This window comes from Trachypithecus francoisi, unplaced genomic scaffold (assembly GCF_009764315.1).
Source record: "Trachypithecus francoisi isolate TF-2019V2 unplaced genomic scaffold, Tfra_2.0 Contig01585, whole genome shotgun sequence".
In the NCBI taxonomy this organism is placed as follows: Eukaryota; Metazoa; Chordata; class Mammalia; order Primates; family Cercopithecidae; genus Trachypithecus; species Trachypithecus francoisi.
In genome coordinates, this window is record NW_022681444.1 from 6,753,482 (window position 1) to 6,771,234 (window position 17,753).

The 17,753-nt window shown below is 52.9% G+C and overlaps 1 protein-coding gene across 6 annotated transcripts in view; it reads left to right on the forward strand.

Moving 5' to 3' along the window:
* The first annotated feature begins 96 nt into the window (after window positions 1–96).
* MIGA2 (mitoguardin 2) overlaps window positions 97–17,753 on the forward strand; it is a 37,547-nt gene continuing 19,890 nt past the window's right edge. For 3 of the 6 annotated variants that reach the window (XR_004433028.1, XM_033193409.1, XM_033193436.1), the window contains exons 1-7: window positions 97–260; window positions 3,085–3,323; window positions 5,099–5,309; window positions 10,654–10,713; window positions 10,974–11,086; window positions 11,955–12,072; window positions 12,399–12,535. Coding sequence is in view for 5 of the 6 variants with exons in the window: in XM_033193409.1 (XP_033049300.1) it covers window positions 143–260; window positions 3,085–3,323; window positions 5,099–5,309; window positions 10,654–10,713; window positions 10,974–11,086; window positions 11,955–12,072; window positions 12,399–12,535 (996 nt within the window). In the remaining variant the exon portion in view is untranslated. Of the gene's footprint in view, window positions 597–3,084; window positions 3,324–5,098; window positions 5,310–10,653; window positions 10,714–10,973; window positions 11,087–11,954; window positions 12,073–12,398; window positions 12,536–17,753 lie in introns of all 6 variants that reach the window. The other 3 variants (XM_033193425.1, XM_033193418.1, XM_033193428.1) reach the window with 3 other exon arrangements.

The window sequence follows — 17,753 nt, forward strand, 5'->3', positions numbered from 1 at the left end:
CCAATAGTAGAAGAGAAGAGACCACTTTCGCGCTTCAACCGCACTAGGGGGCGGGGAAGAGGGCGGGAGAGGCGGACTATCAGCTTGGTCACATGGCCCGCCTAATTGGCCAGAGGCTGCGGCGGCCCTGAGCGATTTGTCGATGCTCATTGGCCAGAAACGGGTGGGCCTGGCGCTAGGCCACGCCCCCGACGGCTTCGGTTTGGTTGCGCAGCTGCGGGGGAAGGAGACGCTGCCCTTCCGTAGCGATGGGATCCCGGGTGAGTATCGGCCCGGGCTGAGTCCCCAAGGCGGTCCGGCAGCACGGCAGGGCCCGGGACTTGAGCGGAGGACCGAGTGAGCGCGGGTGACCGGGCCCAACTGGACCGGGAAGGTGCCGGGTTTGGAATGAGTGGGTACCCGGGCCAGGGAAGATGCGAGAGGGTGCCTTGCTTGGGAGTGGAACGAGAAGGTACTTGGGTCAGGGAGGTGATGCCCAGGCCTGGAACGTAGCGGGGATTGGAGCAGGCGCGCAGGTACCCGATCCGAGGCGGGGAAAGCACCCGGGATGGAAGGAGCAGGTGTGCTGGCCGTGAGCGGCGCCAGAGGGTACTTGGGTGAGTTTCAAGGATATTCCGGGGTGGGGGCAAGAGAAGAAGGGGCTGCCTAAGATGTCTGGGGTGGAGTGAGCAATTTCTGAAGACAGGGATGTTGCTGAGGTCCAGCGGGGGGATGCCCAGTGCCCGGCATGGTGGGACTGTTGAGGGGTCCGGCATGGGGTGAATAGAAGACTGGGCAGAGTGAGTGGCTCAAGGGAGTCGGGGACGTTGTTGGGGTCCAGGCGGAATGAGCGATGCACAGGCCAGATTCATTAGTGGGGTTGCCTAGCGCAGGGGAGGAGGCGCGTGGGATGATAAGCTTAGACACCCAGGCTGAGGGTGCTGTAAGTGCTGTGGTGACGGTGGAATGAGGAGGTGTCTGCCTAAGATTGTAGGGCACGAGAGATGGCTGCCCAAGTGGGGCCAGGCCCTGCACAGCAGTAGAAGTGTCCATTTGGTAGGGAACATTGCTGTGGACTTTTCATTGTGGAGAGGAGGTGGAGGGGTCTCACCTTAGGCCCTGGGGGATGGCCAGGGTGCCAGGGGGACAGGCACAGTGTGGGTTGACTGGATTTGGATCCATCCCTGGAGTGAAGCAGGCTTGGGGGCTGGTGGTGTTACCTCGCACCTGCAGGCTTTGCCTCCCAGTGGGGACAAGGGGCTGCTCTGGACTCTCCGGCAAACAGTGGGCCTCAGTCACCCCTGGAGCATGTGTTCAGGCTCATCTTTAACGCCATGTGGGCTTCTCACTTAGAGGCCCAGAAGTCCTACAGGTGTGGCCTGGAAGGAGCAGTGGCAGTTGTAGCTGGCAGCAGCTGGGAAACACTACCATGGTCTTGAGATCCCCCAGAGCTTGGCCGCTTAGTACTCAGTGACCTCAGGCAGGCTGCCTCATCTCAGAGCCTCTGCGTTTCCCCATCCTTGAGATAAACATTGGTCATTGCGAGGGTTCTGAGAGGACAGGACCCCAAGCCTGTCGTGGAGAGCCTGTTCTGAGTCTGGCCTGGAGTAAGGGCTTGGGAAATAGTAGCTGCTGGCCCTTTGATGTTCTGTCTTCCCTCTTTCTGAGACCTGAGCCAGCCTGGGGTTGGGGTGAGGGGTAGGGGGATGTGGCTTACAGTATTGACCTAGGTCCTGACCACTGTGGGTCACGTAGCTCAATTCACAGCCTCCTGGTAGGATGTCTCTACCTTTGACAACCTGGAAGCTTCCTTAGCCCTAGAACATCACCCTGCCTGCCCCTCCTCTTTCATACACCCCTCAGTCCTAGAGCTAGACTGACAGGCTCCTCAGTCCTTCCCACTCACTGGGGAGAAGCTGTTTCTTCTGCTGGCCCAGTGACTTTGGCCGCCATCCCAGGGAGACAGGGTCGGTCCTGTCCTGTGTGTTCCTTCCGCTTGAGGTCCCGGGAGACCTTGAAGGCATCCTCAGGCTTGGAGCTGGAAGTGGGGGAGCACCCTGCTGGGTCTTGGGGTCCAGGCTAGGTGTGATCAAGCCACTTATTTCCTGGCCTTGGGAAGGGGCAATGGGGTACCCTGTGGGGGAGGGGAGTATTTCCCGAGGTCCAGGGGAAAGCTGCCCAGTACTCTGTGGTCTGCTGGGGCTTGCTACTTCCTGCTGCATGTCAAATTTAGCAAAAAGGGTTGCACTGAGCACAAAGTCTTACTCTACCATGTACCAGCTATGTGACTTTGGACTCCTAACTTAGCTTGTCTGAGATTCAGTTTCCTCATCGGAAACCAGAGGTGAGGCTGGGGGGAAGGTGGGTGGCATCAACTTCACAGAATCCTTTTTTTGTTTGTCTTTTTTTTTTTTTTTTTTGAGGCAGAGTCTCGCTCTGTCACCCAGGCTGGAGTGCAGTGGCACCATCTAGGCTCACTGCAACCTCTGCCTCCTGGATTCAAGCGATTCTCCTGCCTCAGCCTCCCAAGTAGCTGGGATTTCAGGCACGTGCCACCACACTGGCTAATTTTTGTATTTTTATTAGAGACGGAGTTTCACCATGTTGATCAGGCCAGTCTCGAAGTCCTGACCTCAGGTAATCTGCCCGCCTCGGCCACCCAAAGTGCTGGGATTACAGGTGTGAGCCACAGTGCCCAGCAAGGAAACATTCTTAACTTTGTGGGAGGTAAAAAGATGCAATGATTCTCAGTCTGGGGCCTAAGATTTTTGCTTATCAAATGGTCCATGGGTTGAAAAAGGTAGAGAAAGTATGGCTGAAAGCCCTAAGTCTGAGAGTTACCTGTTCACCTCTCAGGTTCTGGGTCCTCTCCTGGGCTGGCTGGCCAGAGATGTTTCCGCTTGCAGGGCCCCTGGTAGGCAGAGAGTCTGTGGGCGTGGGGCTGCCCGCTGGTGGGCAGATGCAGAGGCCTGGGGCCTGATTCCAGACCTGGGGTTCCAGAGGCAAGCTTTGCTCCCACCTCCTCCCCCATGGACGCTCTTGTGTGCATTTCTGCGTGTTCCCGTGTGCACGTTCTCTTCTCTGACTTGGTTGTCTGTCTCTTAGCTCTGTGGAGGGGCCCTCTGGTATGTGTGTTCCTGTCCTTCTGGGGCGTGGATGGTGCCCAGGACCCAGCTGGCAACCAGTTGAAGACGTTCTCCTTGGAAGCTCTTGGCCCTGAGGACTTTGCCTGGGGCATTGGCCCTGCCATGGCGTTCCGGAAGGCTGAGGGCACGTCCGTGATCCAGGCCCTGGCCATGACGGTGGCCGAGATCCCCGTGTTCCTGTACACGACGTTTGGGCAGGTAAGGATTGGAGTGGGTTGTATTTCTGGTCTGCAAAACACTTCCATGCTCAGCCCAGGGCTCCTTCGTGTCCAGGAACACTGACCCTCGTTCTTGCTTTGCCAGACCTCTGGTGTCTCCTCTTCGGACTGGGTTTGTTGTCTGAGGCTTCAGGCCTGTTCTTTAGCCTAAGACTATATGAACTCTTTTTTTTTTTTTTAATTAATTAAAAAAATTGTTTGGGCCAGGTGCGGTGGTTCACTCCTGTAATCCCAGCACTTTGGGAGGCCGAGACAGGCGGATCACCTGAGGTCAGGAGTTCGAGACCATCCTGGCCAACGTGGTGAAACCCTGTCTCTACTAAAAATACAAAAATTAGCCAAGCGTGGTGGTGTGTGCCTGTAGTCCCAGCTACCTGGGAAGCTGAGACAGGAGAATTGCTTGAACCCAGGAGGTGGAAGTTGCTGTGAGCTGAGATCATGCCACTACACTCCAGCCTGGGCAACAGAGCAAGACACTATAGTTCTTGCTGGGCCTGGTGGCAGGTGCCTGTAATCCCAGCTACTTGGGAGGCTGAGGCGGGAGGATCACTTGAACCCAGGGGGCGGAGGTTGCAGTGAGCCGAGATCACACCACTGCAGTCCAGCCTGGGCAACAGAGTAAGACTCCGTCTCAACAACAACAAAAAAAGTTTTTTGTGGTAGAAATAGGGCCTTGCTATGTTGCTCAGGCTGGTCTTGAACTCTTGGGCTCAAGTCATCCACTCACCTTGGCCTCCTAAAGTGCTGGGATTATAGGCATGAGCTACTGCACCTGGTCCTATATGAACTCTTGACCTCAGTTACTCAGTCTGTAAAAGGGGTCAGTGCCCCCCCAACAACTCACATGTTTGTGATGTTTGTGGCTGACTGGGCTCTTTTTTTTTTTTTTTTTGAGACGGAGTCTCGCTCTGTCGCCCAGGTTGGAGTGCAGTGGCCGGATCTCAGCTCACTGCAAGCTCCGCCTCCCGGTTCACGCCATTCTCCTGCCTCAGCCTCCTGAGTAGCTGGGACTACAGGCGCCCGCCACCTCACCCGGCTAGTTTTTTGTAGTTTTTAGTAGAGACGGGGTTTCACCGTGTTAGCCAGGATGGTCTCGATCTCCTGACCTCGTGATCCGCCCGTCTCGGCCTCCCAAAGTGCTGGGATTACAGGCTTGAGCCACCGCGCCCGGCCTGGGCTCTTGACCAAAGATCTGCCCTGTGGGTTGCAGTCCCACCTGAGGGGCTCCCAGGCCCAGAGGGCAGAGGGTGAGGTGCGGCAGTAGGAAGTGTTCAGATGGGGTGGCGGGTGAGTGAGTGTCATCATCTTTGAGGCATCACTGAGAAACAGGGGTCAGCAGATCTGGGTTTCATGTCTGCCTCTGTCGCCTTGAGCATGTGTCTTCACCTGGGTGAGCCTCAGGTTCCTCGTCTGGAAATGACAGGGACTCAGATGGGTACCCTAGGCTAGGTCCTAGTGCAGTGCCAGGCACAGCTGGTGCTTGCTCACTGCAGCTCGTGTCATCATGACTGAGGGTGCGGGCCCTTAGGCCTCACCTCCTCAGCACTGGCATCTTGCCATCTTTATGTTTTTGTGGTCCGTGGTTCAGGGAGGCTGGTCAGGTTCCCTGTCTAGGGCAGCTGCCTCTCAGTCTCTCGTCTGGTTGGTAGATGTGCCAGAGGGCTGGTGTACATCCTGTCCCTGAGGTGCTCTGGGGCAGTCCTGCTGCCTTGGACCCAGGGAGGTGTAACCGGCAGCGTCTCCTCTTCCCTGCAGTCTGCATTTTCCCAGCTACGGTTGACGCCAGGCCTGCGGAAAGTCCTTTTTGCCACGGCCCTGGGGACTGTGGCCCTGGCCCTGGCTGCCCACCAGCTGAAGAGGCGACGGAGAAGGAAGAAGCAGGCTGGTCCCGAGATGGGAGGGGAGCAGCTGGGCACGGTGCCCCTCCCTATCCTCTTGGCCAGGAAGGTCCCTTCAGTGAAGAAAGGTAGGTGTGAGGTGGTGGGCATGGACCTGACCTGGGGTCACATCCTGGGGTCATATCCCAGCTGGGTCACTCTTTACCGGGGGATCTTGGGCCAGTGACTTCCTGTCTCAGAGCCAAGGTCTCCTCATCTGTGAACAGGATGACAGTAGCGTCCTTTCCTCCAGTCACTGTACTGGAGGGTGATGCGGTTGGATGCGTGTGCTCTGTTGGTGGTGGTGGTTTTGGTTGTTCTCATTGGCTGAGGACGCTTTGGGAGCACCCAGGTCCAGAGTGGGTTGGGGGTGTGGCTCCTGGGTCCAGAGAGGGATGTTCCCCAGGCTGAGGTGCAGGAAGGGCCATGTTGTTCTTGAACCACGTGGTATTTCTCCCATCCCCTTCTCTCTTCAAAATTGAGGTTTAGGCTGGGCGCGGTGGCTCACGTCTGTAATCCCAGCCCTTTGGGAGGCTGAGGCAGGCGGGTCACGAGGTCAGGAGATCAAGACCATCCTGGCTAACACGGTGAAACCTCATGTCTACTAAAAATACAAAAAATTAGCCGGGCATGGTGGCAGGCACCTGTAGTCCCAGCTACTTGGGAGGCTGAGGCAAGAGAATGGCGTGAACCTGGGAGGCAGAGCTTGCAGTGAGCTGAGATCATACCACTGTACTCCAGCTTGGGTGCCAGAGCGAGACTCCGTCTCAAAAAAAAAAAAAAAAAAAAATTGAGATTTAATTTGCATGTAGTCAGATTCATACTTTTTAGCATACTATTCTTTAGTCTTTGACACAGAGTCATCCCACCACCACCATAGTTAGGAATCATTCAGCTGGTTAGAAGGTAGTGAGTTCACTCAGTCGGTTGCTCACACACACAGATCACACTCCTTCTATTCTTTTTTTTTTTTTTTTGAGACGGAGTATTGCTCTGCCACCCAGGCTGGAGGGCAGTGGCACAATCTCGGTTCACTGCAGCCTCAGCCTCCCAGGTTCAAGCGATTCTCCTGCTTCAGCCTCTTGAGAAGCTGGAACTACAGGCATGTGCCACCATGCCTGGCTAATTTTTGTATTTTTAGTAGAGATGGGATTTTGCCATGTTGGCCAGGCTGTTCTCGAACTCTTGAGCTCAAGTGATCCCTCTGCCTCAGCCTCCCAAAGTGCTGGGATTACAGGTGTGAGCCACTGCGTCCAGCCGTCCTTCTACTCTTTTTTTGAGACGGAGTCTAACACTGTTGCCCAGGCTGGAGTGCTGTGGCACAATCTTGGCTCACTGTAACCTCCGCATCCTGGGTTCAAGCGATTCTCCTGCCTCAGCCTCCCGAGTAGCTGGGATTACAGGCGCGTGCCACCATGCCTGGTTAATTTTTTATTTTTGTAGAGATGGGGTTTCACTGTGTTGGCCAGGCTGGTCTTGAACTTCTGGCCTCTGGTGATCTGCCTGCCTTGGCCTCCCAAATTGCTGGAATTACAGGCGTGAGCGAACCCACCCCGCTTTTTTTTTTTTTTTTTGAGATGGAGTTTCGCTTATGTTTCCCAGGCTGGAGTGCAGTAGCCTGATATCCGCTCACTGCAGCCTCTGTCTTCCGGTTTCAAGCAATTCTCCTGCCTTAGCCTCCCGAGTAGCGGGAATTACAGATGCATGCAACTATGCCTGGCTAATTTTTGTATTTTTAGTAGAGATAGGGTTTTGCCATGTTAGCCAGGCTGGTCTCGAACTCCTGACCTCATGATCCACCCGCCTTGGCCTCCCAAAGTGCTGGGATTACAGACGTGAGCCACCATGTCCGGCCCCTTCTTCTACTCTTTTTTTTGTTTGTTTTTGAGATAGAGTCTCGCTCTGTCGCCCAGGCTGGAGTGTAGTGGCACTATCTCTGCTCACTGCAAGCTCCGCCTCCCAGGTTCACACTATTCTGCCTCAGCCTCCCAAGTAGCTGGGACTATAGGCGCCCGCCACCACACCTGGCTAATTTTTTTTTTGTAGTTTTAGTAGAGACGGAGTTTTACCGTGTTAGCCAGGATGGTCTCGATCTCCTGACCTTGTGATCTGCCCGCCTCGGCCTCCCAAATGGCTGGGATTACAGGCTTGAGCCACCGCGCCCGGTCTACTCTTTTTCCCTGCTTCTCACTACTACACTTAACTACTCTTAAAAAAAAAAAAAAAAAAAGAAAAACTTAAAAAAAGAACTGTTCTATCACTCTCTAAATGCCCTGTGTCAGCCCCTCTCCTACCCTAGCTCTGGTAGCCACTGCTCTGTTTTGTGGCTGCTGCTGTGGTTGTAAAAACTCTTAGGGCTCCTGTTAATCTTGTAATACAGAGACCCCGTGTTTGCTACATTGGAATGTTGTCTTGATCTCTTTCCAGGGCAAGGAGTTCTCATCTTGGTCCTTATCTTGGGAGACTTTTTTTTTTTTTGAAACCGAGTCTCACTCTGTCACCCAGATTGGGGTGCAATGGCACGATCTTGGCTCACTGCAGCCTCCGCCCCCCGGGTTCTAGTGATTCTCCTGCCTCAGCCTCCCGAGTAGCTGGAATTACAGGCATGAACCACCATGCCCAGCTAATTTTTGTATTTTTGGTAGGCATGGGCTTTTACCATGTTGGCCAGGCTGGTGTCGAACTCCTGGCCTCAAGAGATCTGGCCGCCTTGGCCTACTAAAGTGCTGGGGTTACAGGTGTGAGCCACTGTGCCCTGCTGAAACTTGTTTTAAAAAGCAAAAGGAAGGCCGGGCGTGGTGGCTCACGCTTATAATCTCAGCACTTTGGGAGGCTAAGGCAGGCGGATCCTGAGGTCAGGAGTTTGAGACCAGCCTGGCCAACCTGGTGAAACCCCGTCTCTACTAAAAATACAAAAATTAGCCGGGCATGGTGGCGGGCACCTATGGAGGCGGAGGTTGCAGTGAGCCAAGATTGTGCCATTGCACTCCAGCCTGGGCGACACAGCTAGACTGTGTCTCAAAAAAAAAAAAAAAAAAAAAAACGAAGCAAAAGTAGCCTGTAATCCCAGCACTTTGGGAGGCTGAGGTGGGTGGATCATCTGAGGACAACAGTGCCAGACCAGCCTGACCAACATGGTGAAACCCTCTTTCTACTAAAAATACAAAAATTAGCCAAGCATGGTGGCGCACGCCTGTAATCCCAGCTATTTAAGAGGCTGAGGCAGGAGGATCGCTTGAACCTGGGAGGCAGAGGTTGTAGTGAGCCGAGATCACAACACTGCACTCCAGCCTGGGCTAAGGAGTGAGACTCTGTCTCAAAAAAAAAAAAAAGTGATTCTCCTGCCTCAACCTCCTGAGTAGCTGGGACTACAGGCGCCTGCCACCACTCCTGGCTAATTTTTTTTATTTTTAATATAGATGGGGTTTCACCGTGTTAGCCAGGATGGTCTTGATCTCCTGACCTTGTGATCCACCCGCCTTGGCCTCCCAAAGTGCTGGGATTACAGGCGTGAGCCACTGCGCCCGGCCATACCTGGCTAATTTTTTGTATTTTTAGTAGAGACAGAGTTTCACCACATGGGCCAGGCTGGTCTCGAACTCCTGATCTCATGTGATCTGCCCACCTCAGCCTCCCAAAGTGCTGGAATCACAGGTGTGAGTCACTGTGCTTGGCCTTGTCTCTATTTTAAAATATAACCATTTGTGTATTTTATTTTTTAAAAATTTATTTTATTGAGACATTCTTGCTCTGTTGCCCAGGCTGGAGTGCAGTGGCATGGTCTTGGCTCACTGCAACTTCTGCTTCCCAGGTTCAAGCAATTATCCTGCCTCAGCCTCCTGAGTAGCTGGGATTACAGGCATGCACTACCACATCTGGCTAATTTATGTATTTTTATTAGAGATGGGGTTTTACCATGTTGGCCAGGCTGATCTCGAACTCCTGACCTCAAGTGATCTACCCACCTCGGCCTCCCAAAGTGCTAGGATTACACACATGATCCACCTAGCCCAGCCTAAAAACATTTTTAGGGTCTCACACTGCTTTCCAGGCTGGAGTGAAGTGTTACGATCATGGCCCACTGCAGCCTCAACCTCCCAGGCTCAAGTGATCCCCCACCCTCAGCCTCCCAAGTTGCTGGGGTTGCAGGCCACGCCACCACACTTGGCTAATTTTTGCATTTTTTGTTGAGACGGGGTTTTGCCATGTTGCCGAGCTGGTCTTGAACTCCTGGGTTCAAGCAATCCTTCCCCACCTCGGCCTCCCAAAGTGCTGGGATTACAGGCGTGAGCCACTGCGCCCGCCATACCTGGCTAATTTTTGTATTTTTAGTAGAGACAGAGTTTCACCACATGGGCCAGGCTGGTCTCGAACTCCTGATCTCATGTGATCTGCCCACCTCAGCCTCCCAAAGTGCTGGAATCACAGGTGTGAGTCACTGTGCTTGGCCTTGTCTCTATTTTAAAATATAACCATTTGTGTATTTTATTTTTTAAAAATTTATTTTATTGAGACATTCTTGCTCTGTTGCCCAGGCTGGAGTGCAGTGGCATGGTCTTGGCTCACTGCAACTTCTGCTTCCCAGGTTCAAGCAATTATCCTGCCTCAGCCTCCTGAGTAGCTGGGATTACAGGCATGCACTACCACATCTGGCTAATTTATGTATTTTTATTAGAGATGGGGTTTTACCATGTTGGCCAGGCTGATCTCGAACTCCTGACCTCAAGTGATCTACCCACCTCGGCCTCCCAAAGTGCTAGGATTACACACATGATCCACCTAGCCCAGCCTAAAAACATTTTTAGGGTCTCACACTGCTTTCCAGGCTGGAGTGAAGTGTTACGATCATGGCCCACTGCAGCCTCAACCTCCCAGGCTCAAGTGATCCCCCACCCTCAGCCTCCCAAGTTGCTGGGGTTGCAGGCCACGCCACCACACTTGGCTAATTTTTGCATTTTTTGTTGAGACGGGGTTTTGCCATGTTGCCGAGCTGGTCTTGAACTCCTGGGTTCAAGCAATCCTTCCCCACCTCGGCCTCCCAAAGTGCTGGGATTATAGGCGTGAGCCACCGCGCCCGGCGTTTTGTGTATTTTTAAAAGTTGTTGTCTTGGCTGGGTGCGGTGGCTCACGCCTGTAATCCCAGCACTTTGGGAGGCCGAGGCTGGTGGATCACGAGGTCAGGAGATGGAGACCATCCTGACTAACATGGTGAAACCCCATCTCTACTAAAAATACAAAAAATTAGCTGGGCGTGATGGTGGGCACCTGTAATCCCAGCTACTCGGGAGGCTGAAACAGGAGAATGGCGTAAACCTGGGAGGCGGAGCTTGCAGTGAGCTGAGATCAAGCCACTGCACTCCAGCCTGGAAAAATTTGTTGTCTGACATCCCTTTTGGAAGGAGGAGAATTCTAAACCATTCTCTCCATCAACAGCCCAGAGAAGGCTAAGCAAGGAGGCGGGAAAGCAGGTGGACCTCATTCTCGGCTTATCTGGCAAATCTGGGCTCCTCCCCTCGGCCTGGCTGTGTGCCCTGTGGCAGGGATATGGCAGGGATGTGGCCGTGAGCAGGATGCAGAGGGCCCTGCACTGTTCTCCTGAGTGCACACCCTTGGGGTCCCTCTGTTCCCCTGACTTAGAAGGTCAGGACCAGTTCTCAGATGAGGAAGAAGGGGAAGATGGTCCAGAGGGGGAGCAGCCCGTATAAAGGCCACATGGGATGCCTGTGTGACACCTGCTCTTCCGCTCCTCACAGGATACTCCAGCCGGAGAGTCCAGAGCCCCAGCAGCAAGAGCAACGACACCCTGAGTGGCATCTCTTCCATTGAGCCCAGCAAGCACTCGGGCTCCTCCCACAGCGTGGCCTCGGTGAGCAGCAGGTGCCGGGGCTCCAGGGCTTCAGGTCCAGGCTTACCCTCCTGAGGACTCTGCCCTCAGCAAGCTCATGGACTAGTAGAGTCCATTCATTCACTCATTCTCTCTCTCTCACTCCTTCACCCACACAGGCTTTCAGGGATTGTCCCTAATGACTCACTGTGCCAGGTGTTGGTGGGAGAAAGGTAGACTGGTGCAGAGGAGAGAAACGGATGGTCTCCTGGGGAGACCCGTACCTGTGGAAATGCAGGTTATTCATTCATCAGCCACTGACAAGCACCTGCGTTATACCAGGGACTCTGCCAGGCCCTGGGGGTGTAGAGATAAATAAGGCAGAAGCTTGGCTTCTTCTGGGTTGTGGCTTTTGGTTCATTCACTTGTCCAGCAAGCAGAGTCCCAGCTCTGAGCCAGGCTGGCACAGGGGTAAGCAAGAGCTGGTTCTTGTCCTTGGGCAGCCAGCCCCTCGTGTGGATGAGAGGCAGGACCCTGGCACAGAATGGGTACTCTCTTCTTGTCCAGGTGGTAGAGGAGCCATGGCGTAAGGGGTGGATACAGCAGTCAGGAGCAGGGCTCAGCAGGGTTCCCAGGTTCCTGGGCTGGGCATTGGTCTCGGGATTGCTTCCCGCTTTGGCGGCTTCTATGAAGCACCATCAGGTAGATTGTAGGTCCAGGCCATTCTGAGGGTGCAGACCAGAATGACTATTCTGAGGGTGCAGACCATTCTGTGGCCAGGAATGAGCTCAGGGATGGCATTTGGAGGGGGCGTGTGGCCCATGGTCAGGCAGTGGGGGAGGGCTCAGGGGGGCCCTGCAGAGAGCCCAGGAAGGCTTCACTCTTTGTTCTTGCACTGATTGGCTCCCAGATGGTGGCAGTGAACTCATCCAGCCCCACAGCCGCGTGCTCGGGACCATGGGATGCCAGAGGGATGGAGGAGTCTCTGACCACCAGTGATGGCAACGCAGAGAGCCTGTATATGCAAGGTGTGTGCAGGAGGTGCCTCGGCTTCCAGGGCAGGGTGGGCGACAGAAACAGTTCCTTCCTAGGAGCCTGGCCAGTCTCAGGTCACTTTGCCCCTCACTGCCCTGCCCAAAATCCCAATTGGTGATTTCCAGCCATTTCTGAACAAGGGACAGTGTCTAGGAACAAACCTGGTCTGAAAGAAGGCCTGGAACCTGAGCAGCCCAGGCCAAACACCCCCGCCCAGTTCTTGCCCTTGAAGGCCCTTCTGCTTCCCTGATGTTCTGAGCCCCATCTTGGGTGAGACAGTCGAGGGCTGACCCTCCCTTCTTGCCTCACCTGTGCGCAGGCATGGAGCTGTTCGAGGAAGCTCTGCAGAAGTGGGAGCAGGCACTGAGCGTGGGCCAGCGTGGGGACAGCGGCAGCACGCCCACGCCCAGGGACGGCCTCCGGAACCCGGAGACTGCATCAGAGCCACTGTCTGAGGTAGGTGGTCTTCTGCATCCCCCTGCGCCCATGGGAGAAGGTTGGCAGCACAGGAGAGGGGCAGCCACACCTTGGGAGGCAGGCAGGCTCCTGTCCTCTGGGACTGCCGATTTCCCTCTGTGAGAGTGTTATGACATGAAACAAGACAATTCATGTCACGTGCTCAGCATGGTGCCTGGCGCTCGGTAAAAACAGCCGTACTGAAATTCACACCTGCTTACCCCTGTGAAGGGCAACGTGCGGTCCTGAAAGACTGGAAGGGAAGACGCCTCTGTTGAGAGTTGGCTGCATTGCCCGGTCTTTTTTTTTTTTTCTTGAAATGGAGTCTCGCTCTGTTGCCAGGCTGGATTGCAGTGGTGCGATCTCGGCTCACTGCAACCTTCACCTCCCAGGTTCAAGTGGTTCTCCTGCTTCAGCCTCCTGAGTAGCTGGGATTACAGGCACCCGCCATCACACTTGGGTAATTTTTGTATTTTTAGTAGAGATGGGGTTTCACTATGTTGGCCAGGCTGGTCTTGAACTCTTGACCTCGTGATCCACCCTTCTTGGCCTCCCAAAGTGCTGGGATTACAGATGTGAGCCACTGCACTCGGCGGTTTTTTTTTGAGATGGAGTCTTGCATTGTTGCCCAGGCTGGAGAGCAGTGGTGCAATCTTGGTTCACTGCAACCTCCACCTCCCGGGTTCAAGTGATTCTCCTGCCTCAGCCTCCTGAGTAGCTGGGATTACACAGGTGCACGCCACCACCCCCAGCTAATTTTTGTATTTTTAGTAAAGACGGGGTTTCACCATGTTGGCCAGGATGGTCTTGATCTCTTGGCCTCGTGATCTACCCCCCTCAGCCTCCCAAAGTGCTGGGATTACAGGCGTGAGCCACCGGGCCCAGCTAATTTATTTATGTATGTATGTATGTATGTATTTATTTATATTTTATTTTATTTTTTTTTGAGACAGAGTCTCGCTCTGTCACCCAGGCTGGAGTGCAGTGGCGCGATCTCGGCTCACTGCAAGCTCCGCCTTCTGGGTTTACGCCATTCTCCTGCCTCAGCCACCTGAGTAGCTGGGACTACAGGCACCCGCCACCACGCCCGGCTAATTTTTTGTATTTTTTTTTTTTTTTTTTTTTAGCAGAGACGGGGTTTCACCGTGTTAGCCAGGATGGTCTTGATCTCCTGACCTCATGATCCGCCCGCCTCGGCCTCCCATAATGCTGGGATTACAGGAGTGAGCCACGGCGCCCGGCCAAATTTATTTATTTTTAAGATGTGGTCTCACTCTGTTTTCCAGGCTGGAGTGCAGTGGCACAATCTTGGCTCACTGAAGCCTCCACCTCCTGGGTTCAAGCGATTCTCCTGTCTCAGCCTCCTGAGAAGCCAGAGTCAGAGGTGCCCGCCACCATGCGTGGCTAATTTTTGTGTTTTTAGTAGAGACGAGGTTTTACAATGTTGGCCAGGGCAGTCTCGAACTCCTGACTTCACGTGATCTACCTGCCTCTGCCTCCCAAAGTGTGGGATTACAGGTGTGAGCCACCACCCTCGGCCTACAGTGAATATTTATTATTTCAATATTAGGAATGGAAAATGAAGTTAAAAGGCTACCATTAAAAATTTTGTGGCTGGGCGCGGTGCGTCACACCTGTAATCCCAACACTCTGGGATGCTGCGGCAGGAGATCCAGTTGAGCCCAGGAATTTGAGGGGATGTGGCCACTTCTAGTGGCGGAGATAGAAGGAGGAAGGAGGATTTCTCTGCCCACTCCTCCCTCACCTTTGCCTTCATTCCTCCACCCGTGTCTCCCATTGGCCGAGAGCCAGCTGGCAGGGGGACCTAGGAAACAGCTTGCTGAACAAGGGTGGGGCTGTGTCTGGCACAGCTGGCAACAAGTTGAAGGTGTCCATACCCTCTGTCCCTGCTGGGGCGTGAGCTCAGGATGTGAAGGTCAGGGAAATACCTGAGGTTTGAAGTAACTCAAACCCTTGAGTGCCTGCAGTTGCAGCTGCGTCAGGTCCTGTCTGCGAGTGGGCAGGGAATGGGCACCTGTAGGAGTGTGTTAGTGAGGGGGACTCAAGGGAGGCAGCTTTGTTTCACAGATTATATTTTTTGCTAAAACTATGTCTGAAATGACAGAACTTGAAAATGATAGAACTTGCATTGTTTTCCTTGTTGTAAAAGCAATTACATATTCCTTATCAAATGATGAAAAGTACAGAAATAGGAAAGAGCAGGGGGTGTAAAATAGTCTGAGCCCAGACTCTGATCAGACAGCTCAATGGTTGTGCGGTGTGCGGCCCTCGGCCTCCTGGAACACTGGCGCTCTGTGGGGGCACCAGCACCAGCCGTACAGGCCTGGTCCATAGTAGGTGCTCAGTTAATTATCTCTGGCATGTCATTGATGCCTACAACCCTTCTTCTAGGCATCACCACTTTCTCTTCCTCCAGGCATTTTTTCTATCTATTGCTATAATTTTTTTCTTTTTTTTTGAGATGGAGTTTCGCTTTTGTTGCCCAGGCTGGAGTGCAGTGGTGTGATCTTGGCTCACTGCAGCCTCTGCCTCCCAGGTTCAAGCGATTCTCCTGCTTCAGCCTCCTGAGTAGCTGGGATTACAGGCATGTGCCACCACACCTGGCTAATTTTTTTGTATTTTTAGTAGAGATGAGGTTTCACCATGTTGGCCAGGCTGGTTTCTATCTCCTGACCTCAGGTGATCTGCCCGCCTCAGCCTCGCAAAGTGCTGGGATTACAGGCATGAGCCACTGCGCACGGCCTATTGCTATAATTTTTAAACAGTTTTGTTGAAATATAGGCTGGACACAGTGGCTTACACTTATAATCCCAATATTTTGGAAGGCTGAGGTAGGAGGATTGTTTGAGTCAGTGAGGGAGAAGTTCATGACCAGCCTGGGCAACATAGTGAGACTCTGTCTCAAAAAAAATTTTGTTTTTGAGACAGGGTCTTACTCTGCTGCCCAGGCTGGAGTGCAGTGGTGTGACCAATTAGCTGGGTGTCGTGGCATGTTCCTATGGTCCCAGCTACTCGGGAGGCTGAGGTGGGAGGATCGCCTGAGCCCAGGAGTTCAAGGCTGCAGTGAGCTATGATGGTGCCAGTGCAGTCCAGCTTGGGCAGCCCTGTCTCTACAAAAAGAAAAAGAAAAGATACAATTCACGTAGCATTTAAACTGGACAATTGAGTGGCTTTTGGTATATTCACAAAATTGTGTATCTATTATCACAATCAATTCTTTTTTTTTTTTTTTTTTTTTTTTTGAGACGGAGTCTCGCTCTGTCACCCAGGCTGGAGTGCTGTGGCCGGATCTCAGCTCACTGCAAGCTCCGCCTCCCAGGTTCACGCCATTCTCCTGCCTCAGCCTCCCAGGTAGCTGGGACTACAGGCGCCGCCACCTCGCCCGGCTAGTTTTTTTGTAGTTTTTTTTTTTTTTTAGTAGAGACGGGGTTTCACCATGTTAGCCAGGATGGTCTCGATCTCTTGACCTCGCGATCCGCCCGTCTCGGCCTCCCAAAGTGCTGGGATTACAGGCTTGAGCCACCGCGCCCGGCCTATCACAATCAATTCTGGAGCATTTATATCATCCTGAAAAGAAACCTCTGGTCTGGCATGGTGGCTCATACCTGTAATCTCAGTGCTTTGGAAGGTCCAGGTGGAGGAAAATTTCTTGAGCCCAGAAATTCAAGACCAGCCTGGGCAGCATAGTGAGACCCCCATCTCTTCAAAAAATTAAGAAGTTAGCTGGGTATGGTGGCGCACACCTGTAGGCCCAGCTACTCAGGAGGCTGAGTCAGTAGGATCCCTTGAGCCCAGAAGGCCAAGACTACAGTGAGCCATGATTGTGCCACTGCATTCCAGCCTCTGCAACAGAGTGAGACGGTGTCTCAACAACAACAAAGAAACCCCATGTACTTTGGCCGTTTCCTTCACATCCCTTCATTTCCCCCCAGCTCTAGGCAACCACAAATCTATTTTCTCTACATCCAGATTTGCCTGTCCTGGATGTTTCTAGAAATGGGATCACAGAATATGTGGCCTTTTGTGACTGCCTCCCTTCACATAGCAGGATGTTTCCAAGGTTTATCCGTGTTGCAGCGTGAATCACTGTTTTGTTTCTGTTGTATAGATGGACCACATTTTGTTTATTTGTTCATTAGTTGGTAGATATTTGGGTTGCTTCCATTTTTTGACTCCTATGAATAATGCTGCTATGAACATTCATTACAGGTTTTGGTGTGGATATTTGTTTTCATTTCTCTTGGGTATATACCTAGGAGTGAAACTGCGGGGTCACATGATAACTCCATGTTTAACTTTTTTTTTAAGATGGAGTCTTGCTCTGTCACCCTGGCTGGCGTGCAGTGGTGCAATCTCGGCTCCACCTCCCAGGTTCAAACATTCTCCCGCCTCAGCCTCCTAAATAGCTGGGATGACAGGCATGCGCCACCACACCTGGCTAATTTTTGTATTTTTTTTTGAGACGGAGTCTCACTCTGTCTCCCAGGCTGGAGTGCAGTGGCGCGATCTTGGCTCACTGCAAGCTCCGCCTCCCGGGTTCACGCCATTCTCCTGCCTCAGCCTCCTGAGTAGCTGGGACAACAGGCGCCCGCCACCACGCCCAGCTAATTTTTTGCATTTTTAGTGGAGACAGGGTTTCACCGTGTTAGCCAGGATGGTCTCAATCTCCTGACCTTGTGATCCGCCCACCTCGGCCCCCCAAAGTGCTGGAATTACAGGCATGAGCCACCACACCCAGCCTAATTTTTGTATTTTTAGTGGAGATGGGGTTTCACCATGTTGGCCAGGCTGGTCTCGAACTTCTGACCTCAGATGATCCACCCACCTTGGCCTCCCAAAGTGCTGGGATTACAGGTATGAGCCACCACGCCCAGCCTCCATGTTTAACTTTTTAAGGAACCACCAAACTGTTTTCAAAGTGACTGCACTGTTTTTTGTTCTCATCAGCAGCCCATGAGGGTTCCCTTTTCTCCACATGTTCACCACCACTTGTTCCTGTCTTTTTGGTTATCCCCATCTTGGCGGGTGTAGGTGGCTTCTCATTGTTTTGATTTGCTTTTTTCTGATGGCTAAGGATGTTGAGCATCTTTTCACTTCTTATCCATTATTACATCTTATTCAGAGGAATGTCTATTCCGATGCCTTCTTTTGTAATTGAGTTGATTGTGTTTTTATAAAATTCTAAGGGTTTCTCATA